Here is a 20,578-nt window from a genome sequence, read left to right as displayed (position 1 = left end):
GTACCTGTAACAAAATTGAAAACTGTAAGCACGAAGTTTAGTGAGTTCCCCCATCATACCACACACCATACAATAACATACTGCCAGACAATTCTGGGGTGCCTGACTACCCAGGTCAAGCCATTCTGGGCCTCTGGGGTGCTTGACTTACCCTGGTCAAGCCATTCTGGGGTGCTTGACTTACCCGTCGGTCTATTTCGCCCGACTACCGGGGACTATTTCACCCCTACTACTACCATATAACACACACATACTGTCAGGCAATTTTGGGGTGCCTGACTACCCAAGTCAAGCCATTCTGGGGTGCTTGACTTACCCGTCGGTCCTTACGACCGACATACGATGATTATTTCACCCCCTCCTACTACCACATAATATCATAACATAAACACACTGTCAGGCATATCTGGGGTGCCCGAACTACCCTTCGATCCTAACGACCGAACTTGGGGACTATTCTCCCCCTGTCACCACTATCACGTATAACATATCATACTAGCACATAAACATATCAGGTAGCAGCAACCTAGATAAATATCACAAAGACAATCATCTAACATATAACTCCTACTGGTGGGTCGGCATTGTGGCCGTAGACCCACCGCTACTGGAAGGTAACTCACCTCGCAAGGCTGACTGCTGAAAAGCTGATCGGCAGATATCTGACTGCTGCTCCGGTGATCCTCCGGCTATAAATCCATAAAACACTTAATCAGACACTGATAGCTACTCTTAGGGTAAAATGACTATTTTACCCCTGACCAAGTCAAAATCAAAGTCAACTTCCAGTTGACCTGACTCGTCGAGTTGGGCAGCCAACTCGTCGAGTCCCTTTCCTTTCATCTGCCCTTCTTCACGCCCCTACTCGTCGAGTTTAGCAACGACTCGACGATTCCTCCTTCTAAAACATCCTCGACTGAACCTTCATCCGACTCGCCGAGTTGTATGAACAACTCGTCGAGTTCATCCCCATCCTATGAACAAGTCTGCCCTTGACTCGCCGAGTTGTATGAACAACTCGTCGAGTTCATATTCGAACGTTGGGAGATTGCCTTGGACTCGCCGAGTCTGTTCATACACTCGCCGAGTCCTATGATTCCCAGGTTTATGGCTAAGTCCAATGCGTTGGGTCATTCCCCCGGACCCCTCTAAGACCATTCTAGCACTCATTGGGTTCCTTCGAACCATAACAAAAAAGGAAGTCAAGCCATGGACTCGCCGAGTCCCAATAACGACTCGCCGAGTCGAGAATGACCAAGTCTTATTTCTTGATTTCTGACGTACAACACTTGACCAAAAGATAGATCTAGGCTTCTAGGATCGATCTAGCACGTAAAGTTACAAACTTTACGTGCATGCATGGGACTATGAGCTCAAATGGCCCTAAATGGGACTCTTAAGGTGCATGGGGCTCTCTAAGGCTCCAAAATCAGTCCCTTTCTGCCTTGTAACCCCTCAAAGACTTTGGATCCGAAGTCTTAGCCCCCAACCATGCTTGCACTCATGGTTGGTCACCAAGAATGGCTCCTAAAAGCCCTAAATCACCCCAAAAAGGGATCTAAAACATGCAAGAGCAAGGTATCAGCTTTATACCTCTAAAGAACTGCAGAGGGTGCACAAACTCGAACACCTCTGGCCTCCTCTTGATTCCTCAAGTCTTTCTCTTCCTTCTTGTGTTCCAAAATCACCAAAAACCACCACAAAGGCCTTAGATCTTTACACAAACGATTAGGGTTTGATATGGAGAGTTTGAGAGCAATAGGGACGAAGGGAGGCTGAATGAGATGTTTAAATAGGGTGTAATCCCTTAAATTAGGGTTTTATCCAATCAGGGCCTACTCGTCGAGTCTGGCTGCCGACTCGTCGAGTAGGTCATTAAACTCCCGGGTCCAAGTCGCTCCTACTCGTCGAGTTGGCCATCAACTCGCCGAGTTCTAGTCAAAAAATGAATAATACTTGAACGAAATTCATACCAGGAACCGGGTGCTACAAAGAAGCTGCAAACCAGAAAAAAATGTAACTATTATATACAATTTCACTAATTTCATCAATTTCATTAACATTTGTAACAGATTTCACCTATCTTTCACGAATTCTAGTTCATCAAAATCAATGTTGTAAAACTCGCCGAGTTGGCTGATTACTCCTCCGAGTACTCGCTACTCGGCCCCTTACCGAGGCGAGTTACAGGGTCCCTTTGCAAAAATGAATAACTCTTTATTAAAATACATACTAGGAACCGGGCGTTACATAACTACTTTCATGGAAACTAGGAAAAAGAGGCTCATCATCATCTAAATTGATTTCATCACTATCTCCTTTGCCCTCCATATTTTTTTTTCGTTCGGATTGCTATTGTCTTGAAATTGTAACAAAGTCATAGTCTGATCTCCAATGACAACAGTATCCCGAAGCAAAAGAGCATATTTCTCATCAAATATGCTCAAATATGTGTTCCTAAATTTGGAATATTCTTTATTCTCCTGCAAGATAAAAAAGATAATGTAAATAAAAAATGCTCAACCTATATGCAATCATAACTTAAAATAATTAAAAATAATAGTAAATCATACCTTTATTTTCTCCTCCCACCACTCAGGTGATGCATCTATTAGGCTTCTCGTCCCACCGAGTCTGGTTTCAAGCCTCATTAAGCGGTCATAAAGCTTCCACTCTTTTTTCATGTTCTCTCATTTGTTTGTTAATTGTTTTTTTCACGGTTGTAACCTGTTTTGTCCTTCATGTGTTTTTGTAAATTCTCCCACCCAATCTTATCAAAGTGAGTACCGGGTTTATGGCCTTTTCTTACTTCAATCAAGCACGAATCGAAAAACACCATGAAGCTACGATTATCGCATACAAATTTTGATTTTTTCATTTTTAAATATGTTTCACAATCAACAACATTAGTTTGGTTTTCGTCCATTATCTGTGAATTACATAATATCAACATTTAAACAACATAAATATCAACCTAACATGTAACTGTTTCATCAATTTCACAGAAATAAGAAGCTGCAAACCAGAAAAAAATGTAACTGTTATATACAATTTCACTAATTTCATCAATTTCATTAACATTTGTAACTGATTTCACCTATCTTTCACGAATTCTAGTTCATCAAAATCAATGTTGTAAAACTCGCCGAGTTGGCTGATTACTCCTCCGAGTACTCGCTACTCGGCCTCTTACCGATGCGAGTTACAGATTCTCGAGTACTCCCCGATCGGCCCATTACTGAACTGAGCAATGTTGTAAAACTCGATCAACTCGGTGATTAATATGTATAATATACTTAATGATTTATTATTTAACACACACACATGTGATAATTACTACATATATATCTTAAATTTTCAGTAATTATTCACGAAGTGAGACCATTATGTGTTTTTCAGTTTAAGTGTATTCACATTTATCTAATTTTGTTATATATTTCAATCAACTATGATTTTAACTTGTGATTTTGACATATATAATTTCCCTAACAAGTTCTACAACCTTGATCAAAATAGAAAATCGGAAACAACAATCAATTTCTCTCACTCTTATAAGTACATGTTAACATAACACACAACACAGGTATATATGGATTTTTATACACAACCATGTAACATATGGGGGTGCATTACAGAAGCAAATCGGGAGAAGGAGGTGCATAAGTACCAGTGAGGTGCATTACATAAGCAAATTGGGAGAAGCAAATCAATACATTTGAGGGGAAACGATGAACAGATTGAAAATCTCGGAACAAACAAAGCAAATCGGAGTTGAAGCTTACCTGAACGGAGAAGGGGGTAGGCGACGCCGACAACGGTCGTTGACCGGAGGAAGATCGCCTGTGGGAAACGGGAGTAGTGAAGCCAATCGAAACGAGAAGATGAGAACAAATCTGTAAGGTGGGAGACAAAAGACGAGAAGATATGTAGGTAGGTGTGAATTGATTAGGGTAGTTGTAAGGGCATTAATGTAATTTACTTTTTTTAGGTCCAAAAGTTGCAAAAAGATACAAAAACCTGTCTTTTGTCCAACCAACTTTTTATTCTTATCTAGAAGTTGTTTGTAGAAAAACTTTTCCATTACCAAACAAATTTTGAGACATTTTGACTTTTTGAAGAAGTTAAAAATCTAAAAGTCGTTTGAAAAGGAACCCAAACACCCTCTTACCATTCAATCCTATGATCTTATTTCGATTTGATCCAAAAACGATTCATGTAAGATTAGATTGATTTATCTAAATGAGATCGTATGATCGTACAATATTACAATCCGTATCGAGATTTTAAAGATCTTTATGTCTAACTTGTATTTATTAGATTATTCGTTTAAAAATTGTTAATTTTATTGATACTTTGGGGACTTACACACGAACTCCGATACCTAATTTGAAATTCAAACCTTTAAAGTCCCTTTAAACTATGGCGCCCAGCACAACACCAGCCCTCATTTTCTTGTTCTTAGCTTGGCCGCCTGTAAATCCAGCTTCAGGTTCGCGAAAATGGTGGCGCCGAAGAAGGTAAACTATGAAGAATGTAGACAGAAAAGATTGGAAGAAAACAAGAAAAGAATGGAAGAATTGAAACTCAATGCCCTGGCTCTATCTCTTCGAATCATCTCAACCCCAAAGCCCACTCCTGTATGTTCCACTTTCTGTATGATTCTAAATCAATGCATTTACGAAGTACTATAGAATCTAATTTTTTGTTAATAATCGTAGATGAAGAAGGTGAACCGAACGCCTCGTAAGCCGCTGGATCTGTCTTCTGTGAGGAGGTCCAATCGTGTCGCCGACAAGCCACCACCAAGTTACAAAGAGGTACTGATTTCTCACCATATCTGTCTTTTTTTGCTCGATACTTGGACTGGGTTCCTTTCTCTGTTTCAAGATTTATCTTTTCTTGTCAATCGCTAACTTGATGCTTAACTTTTGAATATCATAAAGTTATAACAATTAAGTGATTGTGGGATTTCAATAAAATCACTTCCTGTAACGAGGGACTGATCAGGTTTTCTTGTCAATAAGATCCAGTAATAATTTCTGTTTGAAGTTATTGCATGATAGCCTTTTGATGAAACCTTTTTTTGAATGTGGCTTGCTTTTTTAACATGCTAACATATGTTGATGCCAATATATAGCTCATTTGTTGGATTAATCTTGTTTAATAGCATACTATTTCTTTTCTTCAGAGTTTCCCCCCATTCTTATATACCAATTATTAAGTGATATTTCTTGAAATGCTATGACAGATCCTAGTTGAGCCTTTGGGAATGCGCAGGAGGTAAAATTTTTTGCCTGTGTAGTTTTTATTGATATAAATAACCTTTGTAATATTGATTCATGTTGTTGACTATTTGAGTTATGTATTCATTCATCAGTTATGGCATGAAAGTAAGGGATTTATCCAATCGAATCTATGCCTCTGATGAAGATAGAGAGTATGCTTCAGAAAGAGCAGAAGAACTACACTCCAAATTGCAGCCTGATTTTCCTAGCTTCTTAAAACCAATGCTTATATCCCATGTTTCGGGTGGGTTTTGGCTGGTAAGTTCAAAAGGGATTATTATACCCATTATTGCTATATTCATGAGGTCGTATGTGCAATAAAGAATTTCAAGAATATGAAATATGTTTAGTTCCTCAATTTCCCATTTAATAGAGAGTTTCAATCCCAATGTGAATTGGGCATCAACTGAATGTACCTGATTCACATTTCACATGAAATAACATTTTTTTAAAAATCTCTATTTAACATGTTATTATGAATTGTAATTAGGGTCTTCCTGTGTATTTCTGCAAAAGCTATCTTCCTAAACGTGATGAAATAATGACATTGGTTGATGAAGATGGAGATGAGTGGCCAACAAAGTATCTCCCCAGGAAAACAGGACTTAGTGGAGGATGGAAAGCATTTGCTGAAGATCATAAACTAGTTGATGGCGATGCATTAATTTTCCAACTCATAAAACCCACAGTTTTTAAGGTTATTTTCTTGATCTCTATTCCCTTTCATACAACCAAACATCTCTTGTTATTTAGTTCAACTTGTTTTTTTTTTTTTTTTAAAACTTACTCATCTTTTTCTGTATCTGAATGAAGGTTTACATTACAAGAGTGAATCAGGCTGGAGATAGTGATGATGCTTGAGATATGATTTTACAAAGTTCAATGTCTCTGTTGAAGTATGAAATCCAAACAATGTAGTATCTGTAATGCTGAAAAAATTGGAGTCCTTTTGTCAAAGTGTAAACAAGAGATGAGAGCACAGAACAACACTTTGCTCCATTGATCATTGCCACCTTTATCACTATGTGATGTGTTATATCATTGAGACATTGACCAATGACTTATTACCAATCCTGGGCTTATTTCTTCTTTTCGTAACTGGTCTTGGGCCTTATCAAGCCTAAGAGTGTTTATAACTGGGCCTTCATAATTGGTTATAGGGCTTGGATCTGTTTAATGGAATTTTTTAAAGCAACTTAATAAATAATAAAATGTTTAACGAGTTGGGGCTAGCCCAGCTAATAAGGTGTTTTTAATAAGAAGGTATTGAGTTCAATCTTAGATATATGCCAACTTGTTTTGTTTAATTCTTGGCATTTTCACATTCTTGAACAATGATCAATAGAAATTTTTAGGTGACATGGGATGTCTAAATTTGATTAAATCCACTTGTATTATTTTTCAAAATAAGTCATGAATAGTGAAGTTCCAAATTCTACCTTTTGTGTGATTTTCTAGACTAATGATTGGTTCCTCTTTCACTTAGGTTGTTATAGTTAAGATAAACATTCTTTAAATGTCCTACACCAGGATTTAAAACCATGAAAACTTATTAGGAACACAATATGTGATTTAAAAAAATACTATTACTTGCACTTTATAAATTAAGGTATGTTGATATTAGTTGCACATTATGTAACCAATTAAAGATGAACGGAAAACAAATTCAAACAATTTATGAATTTTAAGTACGAAAAATTAGTGTACTGTATAAACGAAAGAAACATTATTAATTCACCTTGTCTCGGACACGAAAAACAAATCGACTTGCTCTGTGTAACAATGGAACGTGACTTGTTATTTGTGGAAGGTTGAATCTCTTTAGGTGTTCCACAACAAACGAACAATCAAATACGAAATTTGTAACAACTTTTTTTACCAACAAGAACAATGAATTCAAATGTTTTTGTTATAGGACAAAATATGTATATAAATACTAGTCGAGTGACCATTTTTGCAATGCACTCGATATATAAGAACGATAGATTTAGGGCTTGTTTGATTTTGTGCTGACTGGGTCCGAATCAACACTTTTGGCTGATAAAAGCCTAATAACATCTGACCCAATCTTATGGTCTGATTCGGTCATGAGAAATGGCCTGACTCGGTCATATGTTAAAAAGAAGCTGACTGGAATATTTCCCAATTTTGCCCAGATGCGTTGAAGTTGAAGCGCTCCATCAACGAACCCACGTTTCTCCCTCTCCCGATTCTGTCTTCGCCGAAGCTTTATCCTCCCCTCTTCCATCACCCTCCTCCTCCACCTACTCCAACACAACCATCATCCACCAATGCCTACTTCTTCCAACACCGGTAAGCTCTGCGTTTTTTAGTCTCCATCTTTAGTCGAATGATCTCATGAAATCGATTCATGATTGTTTTTGAAATTGATTAATAAAATCATTTTTGAAACCGATTGCTATCCAACCATCTCCTTCAATCGATTTTTGGCTCTGCGTTTTTTGGCTCGTTTTTTCCTGCAATTAACCCAATTTTTATTTGTATGTTTTTTGGCTGATTTTAGTTGTGAATTAAATCAAGTTTCTTGAATCAGAACTCAAGAAATTATGAAGTATTTGAATGTTAAGCAAATTTCTATTTTTGTTTGTGCAAAATCATACCGATCCTACTCTGCTATGAATTTGAAATCTATTTTGGTTTTCTAATATTGATTTTGGTCCCATGGCTTTAGGTCGTCATGGAGAACCTTCTGTTGATGTTTTATCACATTGAGTACCCTTAAGTTTAGTTGTTTGTATAGGCCACTGTTCTGTGAACAACTTGAGCATTCTGGTTTATATATCAAAAAACAAAGCATAAATCTGGAGTAGTAAGAGATATGCATTACCACATACTTATTGATGTTTTTATTTGTTATTACTTTGCAAATGGTTGTATGGCATATCCTTAAACTAATTTTTCATGTGGGATCTTAAGCAAAAAACTTGAATCTTCTTTAATCTACATGCATGAAACTAAAGCCATCAACAAAATTGTCCTTCTAGGTGTTTTAGACAATGTGAATGATGAAGAGCAGTTTGAGGCGTTGGCTGGTGATTGGTGACGGGAGTAGAATTATGTATATATGTCGGTACTTCATAGAAGAGATCATCATCCTTTTGGAATCTTGAAGAATACAATATATAAAGCTGTCAATTGGGTTGTTATTCATAGCTTTGAAACAAAGAAAAACACTCGATTAGTTTGTGTTTATGTAGAAATTCAACCAGTTTGTAAATCAATAATATCGTGCTAATGATTTTATGTGATTTGATGAATATTTGCAATTTAGCAAGAAAAAAAATGTTTATATATTAATGTATTTTGATGGGTTTAACATTTAAAAATGAAGATAGTTTAATACATATCGATAGAAGACAAACGGACAACAAGCTGCGCCGCTAGTCCTTTCTGGATGACAAAACCAATTCTTTTGAAAATGGTAAAATGGTTATTTTCAGCATTTAATAAAAATGCTTATATAGTAATTGTGAGAATTGCTTTTTGTATTAAATTGCATTGTTATAACTAAATAGATTCATGTTGTGTTGTAAAATAACAAAAGGGTAAAATGATCATTTTGATCATTCAACACAGCCAATCAGATACATAATCAAACAACATGGTTTCAGTCAGATTTTCTAACCGAGTCAGCTTCTAATCAAGTTAGTTCTAACTCAGTAAACAACTATCAAACAACCCATCAGCTTCTAATTCAGTCAGTTCTAACTCAGTCAACAACTATCAAACAACCCCTTAAGATGATTGGTATCGACCTGCGGGTGGCAGTTGCAGTATCTTTTCGCTCTCTTGTCTTCACCTGTTCGGTTTACCTCTATTTTTTTTTTCAAAAAAATCAAGCGAATATTTTTATATCTTTCTATTTATATCATAAATCGACAAAATCCTAGGTTTTACGAGTTTTTAACCAACCAGATCCTTGCGTTGTAAAAAGCTCTATTTAAAATACATTTGGTTCACGCGATTTCTCCCTGATTTCCGTCACGCGTCTCTTTCCTTCCTCCCTCACTCACCGAATCACTCCATCGCAGGTTGTATGAACAGTTTGCGCCTGCTGCTGCCGTCACCCTCATCGGTTTCTACTTCCATCTCCGGTGAGCATCTCTTTTTTCTATGTATCTTCATCCCGCTCTTCTGGTTGAACTAGATAGTGCATATCTAATTATTTCTGATTCATATTCGCAGGTTTAGCCGCCATCATACAGATTTGTGTGGCGACGGTAATCAAGAGGAGGCATTGATCAAGACCCATGACAGAAATTAGTCACAAGTGATAGTTTCATACTGGGTTGAGTTTATTGATGAGAAAGAACACACAGATTCATCAAAACTGATTGAATTAATCACAGGCTTGAATTTGATGGATGCACATGTACGGATGTACCCACTCTTTATCTTTATGGATCTCTATGGATAGTTTGGTCTAATGGAATTCATAGTTTCATATAAGGGATTACAAATTTGGGTTCTTGGAGTGTTTCTTCTTTCCATTGGTGAATTTGTCAATGAAATAAGAAATCGGTTTCTTTAAAAGAACTCAAATAGATTTCAAATAACACATAGATTTTAGTTATTATTCACCTCACCCTTGTCGATTTCTTTTTTGAAACCCATACGGAAAAAGGAGTAATCAGGGCCGGCCCAGCCCAGCCCAGCCCAGCCCAATTTCCAGTTGTGATATAAATATTATTTACATTTAGGGGCATACATTACATTTACAGATACAGCAGCAATGTTATCAACTGAGAAGGCGGTAAAATAAGATGATGATAAAGTAACGGAGGAGTAAAAGGCCGTAGAAGACCAGGATTCGTGGAAAACGATTGGATTTGGCAACCGTTCACGACGCCACATCGCGCTCACGCATTGAGCCATCGACAGCGAGTCTCACAGTCTTTCACAGTCTCAATCTACGTATCTCTCTTTCCCTACTTCTCTAATTTCTTTAAGTTTGTTTCAACTTTTAACCCTGGCAATGAGTTGTTGCTACAACTTCAAGTTTACCTCTTTTTCCTCTTCTTCTTCTGTTGCATTTTGTCATTTTCTGTGGTAGAAACTCCATTCTGTAAGATTTAGTTTCCTTGGAACTTCAAATTACCTCTTTTTCTTCCCCCCGAATTACTTCATTCAACTTGGTATCTCTAATAGAGCAAAACTTATGTCAAATAACTTCAGAATAACCGTTTTCAAGACTTTCCTCAAGTGGGGTTTTTGGTTTTGTTTTGTTGATTGCTTGAGCTATGTTCAACGCCAGCATTCGATGTTTCAAGTTCTAGGTGTTTTGTGAGTAATTTTCTAATTGATGAGGATTCTAGGTTTTTAGATTGAGAGAAATGGTTTATCTGACCCTCCCTCTGATTCTCTATTGGTTTATCTTGTGGTTTTGTAATCTGTTTAGGGTTTATGTAAATGCTTTTTTTTTCTTGATTCTTGATTTTTAATTCGATCCTGACTTAGGTTTCAAATACATGATTGTTGCTTTCCAAGTTTAGCAAGTTACTGCAATTGCTTTCCTTGAATCATTTTCCCAATCTTAGCAGCATTTTTTCTTATCATAGATGGTGGACATGAAGATCATGAATAGAGATCTCATAGTTTTGTAGTAAAACTTACTTAATTTGATACTTTTAAGTGCTTTGATTTGATGCATCCATGCCCTAAAGACACAATTACAGAATCCTAAAATTGTTTTCCAAAGTTAGAATATGTCCCAAGTCGATCCATGTCAGTGGTTTCATGGCTTCATTGTATCTGTATATTATTAACAGTTGGTGATTTTGGTGTCATCAATCATTTTATGTAATTGGTATGTCAATGATCCTTTGGTAGAACTTAAAATCAAAATTTGTCCTGATGAAATATGGTGGGAATTCATGCATATAATCATTCGATCAACAACTTGTTATTTATCACTCATTAGTTTTCTGAATAAGATATAAAAATTAGATGTTTAACTCCCTTTTAAAAAAAGCAGATTAATCCCTGATTCTAACACTCTCAACAAGCATTTGAAATTACCTTGTTATTCAAGTCTACTAAAATATTACTTTTGTCAAATTTCAGAGATTCTTGCACCAGTTCACCATGGACATTGATTTTGATGATTTGACTTCAACCGATGCTGCAAACAATGGTAATATATTATTTTTGTTAAGTTTCAGAGACTCTTTTACTTTTCTTGATGCTTCAATTGTGTTTATTATTGATTGTATTCTTGCAGTAAATGCAAGTACAAAGCTTAAACCCAAACCCAAACCCAAACCAAAACCTAAACCTAAAACCCAACCCGAACCAAAATCCACCCCAACCCCTCCAACACAACCTGTTGAGGCTGCTGCTACTGCAGATAATGAGATTATAGCAAGAACTGAAGAAGAAGAACAACCTTTTGATGTCAACCAAGTCTCTGGAAATATCAATGATAATTGGCAATCTTCGTTTGAAAAACCACATGAAGAGGTGTGTATTTTTTTTATTTTAACCTTTCATGTTTACAATTACGGAATTACCCCTGTTGCCTAATTTTGTCTATGTTTGCAAACAGAATGCTGAACTGTTTCCAACATTGGAATCACTGAATGACCTACTTCCTCAATCTACAACAGTAACAGGTCAGTTAAAGGGCACAGTAAGTAGCAATACTTCTTTTAAATCTAGAGAATTTATTAGACTTGTGAACATAAATTGAAACACTTATGTCTGGATCCTAATTACAATGTAGTGAATTCGCCACCTGTCTCAGAAACACCAACAACCATTCATGTTTCCATGGATGAGAACTTAGAGAAGGAACCCATTGAAGGCTTGAGCAATACTGTTGATGCTTGCACAAATTTAGAAACTCTTGCACAGATTGATCCTTTAACAGGGGAGGAAGCTTCTATTTTTAATGACAATGAAGATTTTCAGATAGAAAGTTTATCATCAGTACCAAAGGTGAAGACTGATGATACCAGTGATTCAGTTTTTTATCTCTCATTTTAATTACAAACTTTGCAACAGATTGATAACTTTTGGAGTGTTTCTGAATTTAGGATGCCGAAAATGCCCTTTTCTGGGAACCTCTTGACATATTGTCTGAGTCAAGAATTTGTGCAGGTATGTCCAAAATATCAGAGTTATGTATAATAAGTAATCTTTCTTAATATTGATATTGAGTTGCTAATATAGGACCAAAAGTATGCAAATTCAAGCCAAAACCTAATGCACAAACTCGGAAAGTGGAAAGTATTCATTCTGCTTCTTCTCAAATCGACTACATGGACAACGCCCCTGTTCCGACATTTACACCAGAAGAACTTTTTGGCTCACCATCAATCGGAATCACTGATTCCATTCCGACGGAGTCATTATCCGATTTCCATTTAAATGAAGAACAAGAACCAACAACTTTCACGGAAATGTCTCAGGTGGATTCCGTGGTTCCATCAGAGCATCCGGATGCCATTCCCGAGACTTTGAACAAGGGAAAAGGACAATCTCCTGAAAATGAAGCTTCTAGATCTTCAGAGAGATTAAGAAAGCAATCGAAAAAATCACTTGCACTTGTAGATGAGTTTGAGGATGAGGGAGTTGCTGATGATGTCATACATGGGAATGAAGATAACAACAATATTGATGATTACAGACCAGAGGAAAGTGAATCTGTAAGTGAAAGAAAGGGAAAAAAGTCAAAGAAAGTGGTCAATGAGAAGGAAAAACCTGTTAGAAAACGGAAAAAGGCCAACAGTGAAGCACCTGTTGAGTCAACTAAAGTCAAAAAGAAATTCCCTCACAGCACACGAAGAAGAAATAAAAGACAAGGTAACTTAAGTTGTAAGTTGTAAATGCTACAAGTGTACATCTTTGACCAAGTTTGACCATTTTGTTCTCTCACAGTGGACCCACAATTGCTTATAATTCCTGAGGAAGACCTTAACAAGAATGAAATTCCCATGAAAGAATTAATCAGGCTTGCAGAACATCGGGAGCGAATAGCTGTATGTTTTGATTATTTTATTGAATGTTAATTATCTCTCTCTTTGGTCTTTATTTATTTATTTTATTTTATTTTTTATTACACAGAAAAAGGAAGCAGCATCTACATCAGGAACAGGAACAGGAACACCTGCATTGAACCAAAGGTATTCAATGCAATCACAATTATTTCTTTTAAATTTCATGTTTTGGTATTTAAAATAAGGGTATTACTTTTACATGTGTTTTCAGTGGTGGGAGTTTCTCCAACAATTTTGATTATGAAGATGAGGGTTTTGGGGAAGGGAGAGAAGATGATTATTTAATGGAAGCAGAAAATGCTACTTATTATAATTATCGGACTCACATGAAAATAACACCAAGAATGAAATGGTCAAAACAAGATACTGAGCTCTTCTACGAGGTAATGTCTATTCATTATTATTATTATTATAAATGAAATAATTAATTTGAGTTTTTAAAAGTGCAGGCTGTTCAACAATTTGGGACAGATTTATCGATGATAAAAGAGTGTTTTCCTGGGAGGACACGTCAGCAGATAAAATCAAAGTACAAAAAAGAAGAGAAACAACAGCCTTTGAGGCTTAATCATGCCCTAACTACTCGTTTTAAAGGTAACAACAATTCATGTATTTTACTTTAAAAATCTTTTCATGATTCTTTGTGATTGCTAAAAGCATGTGTTAATGTTATGTAATGTTTTCTTATTATTTTTGTTTATATATAACTTTTTTCTTCAGGTAATTCTCATTTTGAGGTAGTAATCCAACGGCTAAGAGAAGCTCAAGGGGAAGATTCTGAAAATGATGACCCGATGAACCTCACAGGAGAGGATGACGTGGCTGCTGACATTAATGTAAGACCTATTTTAGTTTTCTTAATTTTTTTTAATTAGTTGTATAAAAGTTTTAATGCATAACATGTTGGGTTTTTTACAGGAGGCTGAGGAAACAACAAAATGTGAGGAGCCAGAAAAGAAAGATGAAGAAATGGAAGGTGATGTTGGGAGTCCTACGAAGTCTCATGACAGTGAAGATGAAATGTATCGATGGAGTCAATATAAATCTGAAATATGACAAATTTAAAACAAAAAAAAAAGTTCAAAAATTAAAAACTATACCACCCATTCATTTCCTAATTCTTAACTAATACATATATGGTTTTCTGTTTACTCTTTTTTTTTTATACAAGTATTAGGATTATGGGTTATTGTAACATGGCCTAATTTCTTTATAGTAAGTGATATTATACATTTGTGGGAATGTCAAATGTGCTGCTTTTAATGATGGATATCAGAAATAGTAGTTTTTGACTCGACTTGTTCCAATTTTGTTTTCAGGCTGTACTTTTCTTTATCAGAATTACTCGACACTTGTAAGAAATAAACATATAATTTATCTTCCGGCTACTTGTAGTTTATAAAATATTTATTTTTTATCACTTTGTTGGTTTATATTAATCAATTGAAATGAAATTTTGCATTTCTATACTTTACTCCGGCAGACTAGTTATTCTCGGACTCGATCAGACGCGTCTGACTCGGTCTGTAGTTAGACCAAATCATATATGATAGGTTTATTTCATTTTAAATTACTAATGTGGATGCAAGTTTATATTAAAACTTAAAAGGTAAAATGTCACCCTAGCACAATAAAGTTTCAAGTTTGGCCCGATTTCGAACCCAATGAAAGCCGGTTTGTAGGTTACGTGACATTGTTAGCATGAATAATAAATGTCATGTCTGTGAAACGTGAGATGACCCTTAATAAATAAGACCTTAAATCGGTACAACTATTTCTTCCCCATTCCCTTAATTACTTGGCACCGGAACTATAAATATATCGCAATGTCTTCATCTTCTTTGTATCATTCGGCTCAGCAACTCTCAAGGATAGACTATGACAACGATGTCAAAAGCTGCGATTAAGAGTTCTTGGCGCCGAAGCGAAAGTTGTGGACCAGCCTCAACCCAACACGTTTTTTCTTGAAGAAAGGTTACAAATTTTAACTTTTGGTTCCGAATACTTTAACTCCTTTTTGTTTGAAGAAAGGTTACAGTTTTGTTTTGTTTTTTGTTTGTTTGTTGTTTTTTTTTTTTTTTTTTTTTTTTTTTTGCAAAACCCTATTTTCTGCTTGGATAATTTTCTTGTTGATTAGACAAATAAAAAGTTTTGTCGCTACATTCTACGGAAGGACAACGAGATGGAGGAAGGTTGCTATAAGAAAAAGTTGTTCTCTTTGAAGTACAAACTAATCAAGAAAGAGGAATGTTAAGGCCACTAGTAACAAGAAAGTGGTGGAATTAGAACATAGAATGTATCCTTGCACAACACTAGGATGAACATTGTGTTAAGTATGCAAGTCTTGAAGAGGAAGCTGGTTTTTGTATGCTTGTTTGTGTGTTTGGTTTGGTGTATGATGAAATAATGGAAGAGATGGCAGGAAAGGGGTAATCTTTTGTAAAGTTATGTGGCGTATTAGAATTCCAACCACATGCATGTCTAGGTTTAACAATTAGGTGGTGTTTGTTTTGTAACATCCTAAAAACCATGATAAAAATTTTCAAAATTTTAAAGTGAAATAGAAACCATTTTCACAAAAGTCAAACACCATAAAAACAATTGTTTCATAAAACGGAATCAATTAGAGTATAGTAACATAACATCTCTCAAAATCATAAAATCTCCGGGATAGTGCCAAAAGTCAAACACCATCAAAATCATAAAATCTCTGGGATAGTGCCAAAAGTCAAACACCATCAAAATAATTGTTTCATAAAACGGAATCAATCAGAGTATAGTAACATAACATCACTCAAAATCACAAAATCTTCGGGATAGTGTGTACAGTCACGCATTTGCTTTGCCGCGATCCTCAGAAGTACTTGAAACATTTATATCCACAATTGTAAGCCAAAGCTTAGTGAGTTCCCCAAAATACCTCATACAACAATACACATATAATGCATGCACACAAGACCTATAACACTGGGCTTGACGACCGCCACCTGGGCCTTCAGCATAAAGCTGGACCGCCCTCCTTGGGCCTATGACATAAAGCTGGGCCGCCCGGGTATCTTGGCCTTCAGCACACAGCTGAACCACCTCAACCCATCCACAATATGTTGACATATGCATATAACAACAAACTACCAAACAAAAACCACAACCACAACCACATAGTTATAACAAATCTACCTGCCCAACAGAACCCTACAACATGCCAACATTCTATCATACAAAGGATTCATATTGTAGTACAAAGTATAAGTGAGAAAACTCACTCCACAGACGAAAGCAGATAGCCATACGCCTCGTCACATACAAAGAAACCAGTATAACACCCACTTAGACATTTTTTTAAGTGTCTGCCATCTATGTGACGATCGACTTTCGAGGTATTAATTATTTAATTTTCTTAAATTATAATTGGGCCAAGTATGGATAATAGGAGTATTGGTTTGGACTTATGCACTTGGACCAAAGACTTGGGTCGCCCAGAGGACTTACGCTCGGCGTAGCCTGGGCGTACGCGGGGCGTAATGGGCCGCATTTAGAATCGGGGGCGCGCACACACGTACGCACAGCGTACCAAAGTGTACGCGCAGTGTACGTGAACAGATAAGGAAAACCCTAATTTAAGGGTTTAAGAGCTATATAAACCCCATTATAGCCTCCCCCTTTGTTCTTATCAGCCTCCTCACCCACAAGAAAACCCTAACTCGTTCTTACCCCTTTTCATTGTGTGAAGTTACTTTTGTGAGTGCTTTTAGTGAAAGAAAGTTGTGAAGAAGGAAAGGAAAGGTTGGAGAAGAAGCTTGAGCTCAAGGATCTGGACTAAGCTCACCCTTTTGTCATAAAAGAAGGTATAAATCACTTAACTTTCTTCCTCATATTCTAGATCTAGGGTTATGGGAGTTTTGGACCTCTTTAGGTCCAAAGGTTGGACCTTGATCTTGTGAATCCGTTTTTGAGCTTGGGGTTGCCATCCTTGAGGCTCAAAACACTTTCTTAGCAATAAAGTTTCAGTCTTTGAGGCTTTCATGAAGCCATGCATGAGATCTAGCCATTTCCATGGAAATAGATTATTGTTTTTAGATTTGAGCTTATGTGAGTCATGTAAGCTATCAAGTAAGCAACTTTATGGTTTAAGGCATGGAATAAGACTTAGATCTAAGTTTGTAGCTTCTGACTCAGAATATTAAGCACTTAATAGAGAAAGGACTTAACAGGGTATTACGCTGAGCGTACGCCCAGCGTACTCGCCATCAAGCACTTACGCTAAGCGTACTTTGGAGTACGCCCCGCATAACTCAGTCAGTTTGTACCTTGGGTATTTGGGCCTCGGTGTGGGCTGTATTTTGGACTTTGGGACTTAGTGGGCCTGTAGGAGTCAGAGTATGGGCCAAAGGCATTTTTGGGCTTAAGTAGGGCCATATGAGGAGTTAGGCCCAATTTAGAAAATTGGGCCATTAGTGGGCCTTTAGTGGGCCATTAGTGGACTTAGAAAGAAGTAAAGGGTTTGGGCCTTGGTTATGACCCACACCATAGCAGGGGTAAAATAGTCATTTCACCCATAGAAGGATCCTCGTTTTGATTAAGTGTTTTATTGGTCATGATAGCCGGAGAGCAGCCGAGACAGCAGTCAGGGATCTTTCACTTGGATTTTCAGCAGTCAGTTCTTCAAGGTGAGTTTCCTTCCAGTAGGAACGGGTCTACGGCCACAATGCCGGCCCGTATAGATATCAGTAGTTCCGGATTGCGGTCCGATGCAAGGGTGGTCCCGAGAAGTAGTTCAATATGCTTGATGTCTTTGTGATTCATGCATGTCTATGTGTTATGTGTTCCGGACTACGGTCCGACGCAGTATGCAGTATATGTGTTATTGTTATATGATATGATTATGTTATGCTATGTTCAGTTAGTTCCAGACTTCAGTCCGATGCAGTGGGCAAGACCCTAGTTAGTTCCGGACTTCGGTCCGATGCAGTGGGCAAGGCCCTAGTTAGTTCCGGACTTCGGTCCGATGCAAAGGGCGAGGCCCTAGTTAGTTCCGGACTTCGGTCCGATGCAGTGGGCAAGGATCTAGTTAGTTCCAGACATCGGTCCGATGTAGAGGGCAAGGCCCTAGTCAGTTCCGGACTTCGGTCCGACGCAGTGGGCAAGGCCCAATATGTGCTTTATATGTTATTGTATGGTATGTGATAGTTTGGGGGAGCTCACTAAGCTTCGTGGTTATAGTTTCAGTTTTGGTTTCAGGTACTTCAGCTAGCAAGGGGAAGGGCTCGGGATGATGGCATGGCACACACCACAGTTTTAGCCTGGGAGTCAGACTCTGATATTTTTGACATGATTTGACATCAGTTGCGATATGAGACATATTTTATGACATTTTGAGACACACGACTTATGGTTTTTCTTATATGATATTTGGATATTATGGTTTTAGTAATGTTTTTAAACGAAATTTTTGGCTTGTATTTTTGGGATGTTTCAAGTTGGTATTAGAGCCTTGGTTTGAGGGATTCGGACACACTTTCGGGTGTGTCTGAACTCAAACTAAGGAAATGGTATAAGGTTTTCAAAAGAAAAACATTTTCGAAAGAAATTTTTGAAAAAGAAACTTAAAAAGAAAAGAGTTTTAAAAAGGAGAAAAGGGGTGTGGTGCATGCGATCAGCCGAGCTCAAGTAAGTACTCCCAAATTACCAATACAAGTTTATGTTATGATTATCAGTTTCAGTAGAACAACATGCTAGAATAGGACTAAGGATCTAGGAAGAATGCCTTATGTGCCGGCTATATATGTTTTAGCTTTATGAGAACTGCATGCTAGTACAGATTAGTCAGTATGATAGCCTGATTAGTATATGTTTGATTATGTGCACTCGATGTCCGAATGCTGCTTGCTTTGTGCTTTTGGGAGTTCTAGCTGTCTTTCACTAACGAGTAAACAAATATGTTAAGTTACATATTGCAAGGACTAAATAATTTCAGAAGGTTAGGTCTAACCCTATTTCGCAGCTCTTGTTTGAGTCCAACCGTTGTAGGGTAGGATCTTTCATTCGAAGAATTATCTAGTCTGAGTGATATGTAATAGTATTTGCGAGCTAGTTAGGGGAAGAAAGCAAGGACTTCTTACGCAGCTGATGGCGGAGAGCGGGTCGGTGATTACCCTAGGGCAAGCCTAGGATGAGAGTAGCATAGATCAGTAGCAGTAGAAGGGACTTGGTGGAGTCAAGGAAGTTCTTGAGGAAAGTACGGATAAATGTGGAAGGTAGTATGGGCCCGTACTACTGAAAGCAGAGGATCCGTACTCGAATCGAGGAAGGCTGAGACAAGACCAGGAAACTTGTGGTAGATGTGATCCCTCTAGTTATGTCATTATTTTTGATGATTGTTATTATGTGTTTCAGAATGGTGGTTTTACGCCCTAGACCAACAGTCGGCAGTTCAGGTGCCGGAGAGGGATAAGGTTCAGGCTCGGGAGCCGAGCATTTGGATGAGCAGACCAGAGAGTTCATCTCTTCAGAGGTCATGCGTAGCATACTTGAGCAGACTCCTGTGATCTTTGGATCAGTCAAGGAGGGCATACTTGAGCTGTTGGATGAGAGGTTGAGTGCGTTCCGCACTGAGATGGTGACTATGATGGGGTCACGTACTTTGACATTCAGAGAGTTCCGGGCTTGTGGAGCTCCAGATTACCAGGGGGCCCGAGACCCCATTGCGAGTACCAGATGGTTGGCTGATGTTGCCAACGATTTCCGCACTAGCAGATGTCCCGAGAGGGACAAGGTCCGACTTGCATCCTGTCTTCTGAAGGCAGGGCACGTGATTGGTGGGAGGAGGTCGGACATGTCATTGGGGATGATGCAGCCCTTGATGCTATGACCTAGACGGATTTTACGACCAGGTTCAGAGCCGAGTTCACACCTGTTATTGAGGCAGCAGCTTGTCAGGGAGTTTCAAGATCTCCAGCAGACGACAGAGACAGTGGCGGAGATTACCGCCAAGTTTAGGGAGAGGGCTCTTCTCGTTCCTCAGTACGCGGCAGATGAGGAAATGAAGAAGGCCCGATACCATGAGATGTTGAGGAGTGATATCAGACAGTTTGTGAGCCGGTCTAGCTGTAAAACGCTGGACGACATGATTGTGAGAGCTCGTGAGAGGGAGATTGATTTAGAGATGGAGAGGAAGAGGAAGCCAGAGGTGGTATCTGGCACAGGGAGTTCGGGCAAAAAGGCCAAGGTATCGGATCACAGATCTAGGGGACAGAAGAGCCACAGTCGGTGTGGAAA

The 20,578-nt window shown here is 37.9% G+C and overlaps 2 protein-coding genes and 1 long non-coding RNA gene across 7 annotated transcripts; all 3 read left to right on the top strand.

Moving 5' to 3' along the window:
• Window positions 1-4,430: 4,430 nt before the first annotated feature.
• LOC145115667 (AP2/B3-like transcriptional factor family protein) lies at window positions 4,431-6,356 on the top strand. The gene is made up of 6 exons (XM_079052014.1): window positions 4,431-4,637; window positions 4,719-4,817; window positions 5,249-5,280; window positions 5,378-5,543; window positions 5,776-5,982; window positions 6,099-6,356. The coding sequence occupies exons 1-6, from the start codon at window positions 4,500-4,502 to the stop codon at window positions 6,144-6,146; spliced, it is 690 nt and encodes a 229-aa protein (XP_078908140.1). The 5' UTR covers window positions 4,431-4,499; the 3' UTR covers window positions 6,147-6,356.
• A 915-nt stretch (window positions 6,357-7,271) lies between these two features.
• LOC145116458 (uncharacterized) lies at window positions 7,272-8,565 on the top strand. The gene is made up of 2 exons (XR_013712098.1): window positions 7,272-7,598; window positions 8,291-8,565. It is a non-coding gene; the product is annotated as an uncharacterized LOC145116458 (long non-coding RNA).
• Window positions 8,566-10,037: 1,472 nt separating this feature from the next.
• Window positions 10,038-14,685, top strand: LOC145116829 (Homeodomain-like superfamily protein). Of its 5 annotated transcripts, none has more exons than XM_079053141.1 (13): window positions 10,038-10,220; window positions 11,370-11,439; window positions 11,527-11,765; window positions 11,851-11,917; window positions 12,028-12,242; window positions 12,341-12,404; window positions 12,477-13,109; window positions 13,185-13,285; window positions 13,371-13,429; window positions 13,515-13,686; window positions 13,753-13,897; window positions 14,024-14,139; window positions 14,222-14,685. In XM_079053141.1, the coding sequence occupies exons 2-13, from the start codon at window positions 11,391-11,393 to the stop codon at window positions 14,357-14,359; spliced, it is 1,998 nt and encodes a 665-aa protein (XP_078909267.1). In that variant the 5' UTR covers window positions 10,038-10,220; window positions 11,370-11,390; the 3' UTR covers window positions 14,360-14,685. The 5 variants fall into 5 exon arrangements, with proteins under 5 accessions (XP_078909267.1, XP_078909268.1, XP_078909269.1 ...); XM_079053142.1 differs by lacking the exon at window positions 10,038-10,220 and adding an exon at window positions 10,261-10,371; XM_079053143.1 differs by lacking the exon at window positions 10,038-10,220 and adding an exon at window positions 10,395-10,589.
• Window positions 14,686-20,578: the final 5,893 nt, after the last annotated feature.

This window comes from Lactuca virosa, chromosome 5 (assembly GCF_052849685.1).
Source record: "Lactuca virosa cultivar CGN04683 chromosome 5, Lactuca_virosa_CGN04683_v6, whole genome shotgun sequence".
In the NCBI taxonomy this organism is placed as follows: Eukaryota; Viridiplantae; Streptophyta; class Magnoliopsida; order Asterales; family Asteraceae; genus Lactuca; species Lactuca virosa.
This window is presented reverse-complemented; position numbering and strand designations above follow the sequence as displayed.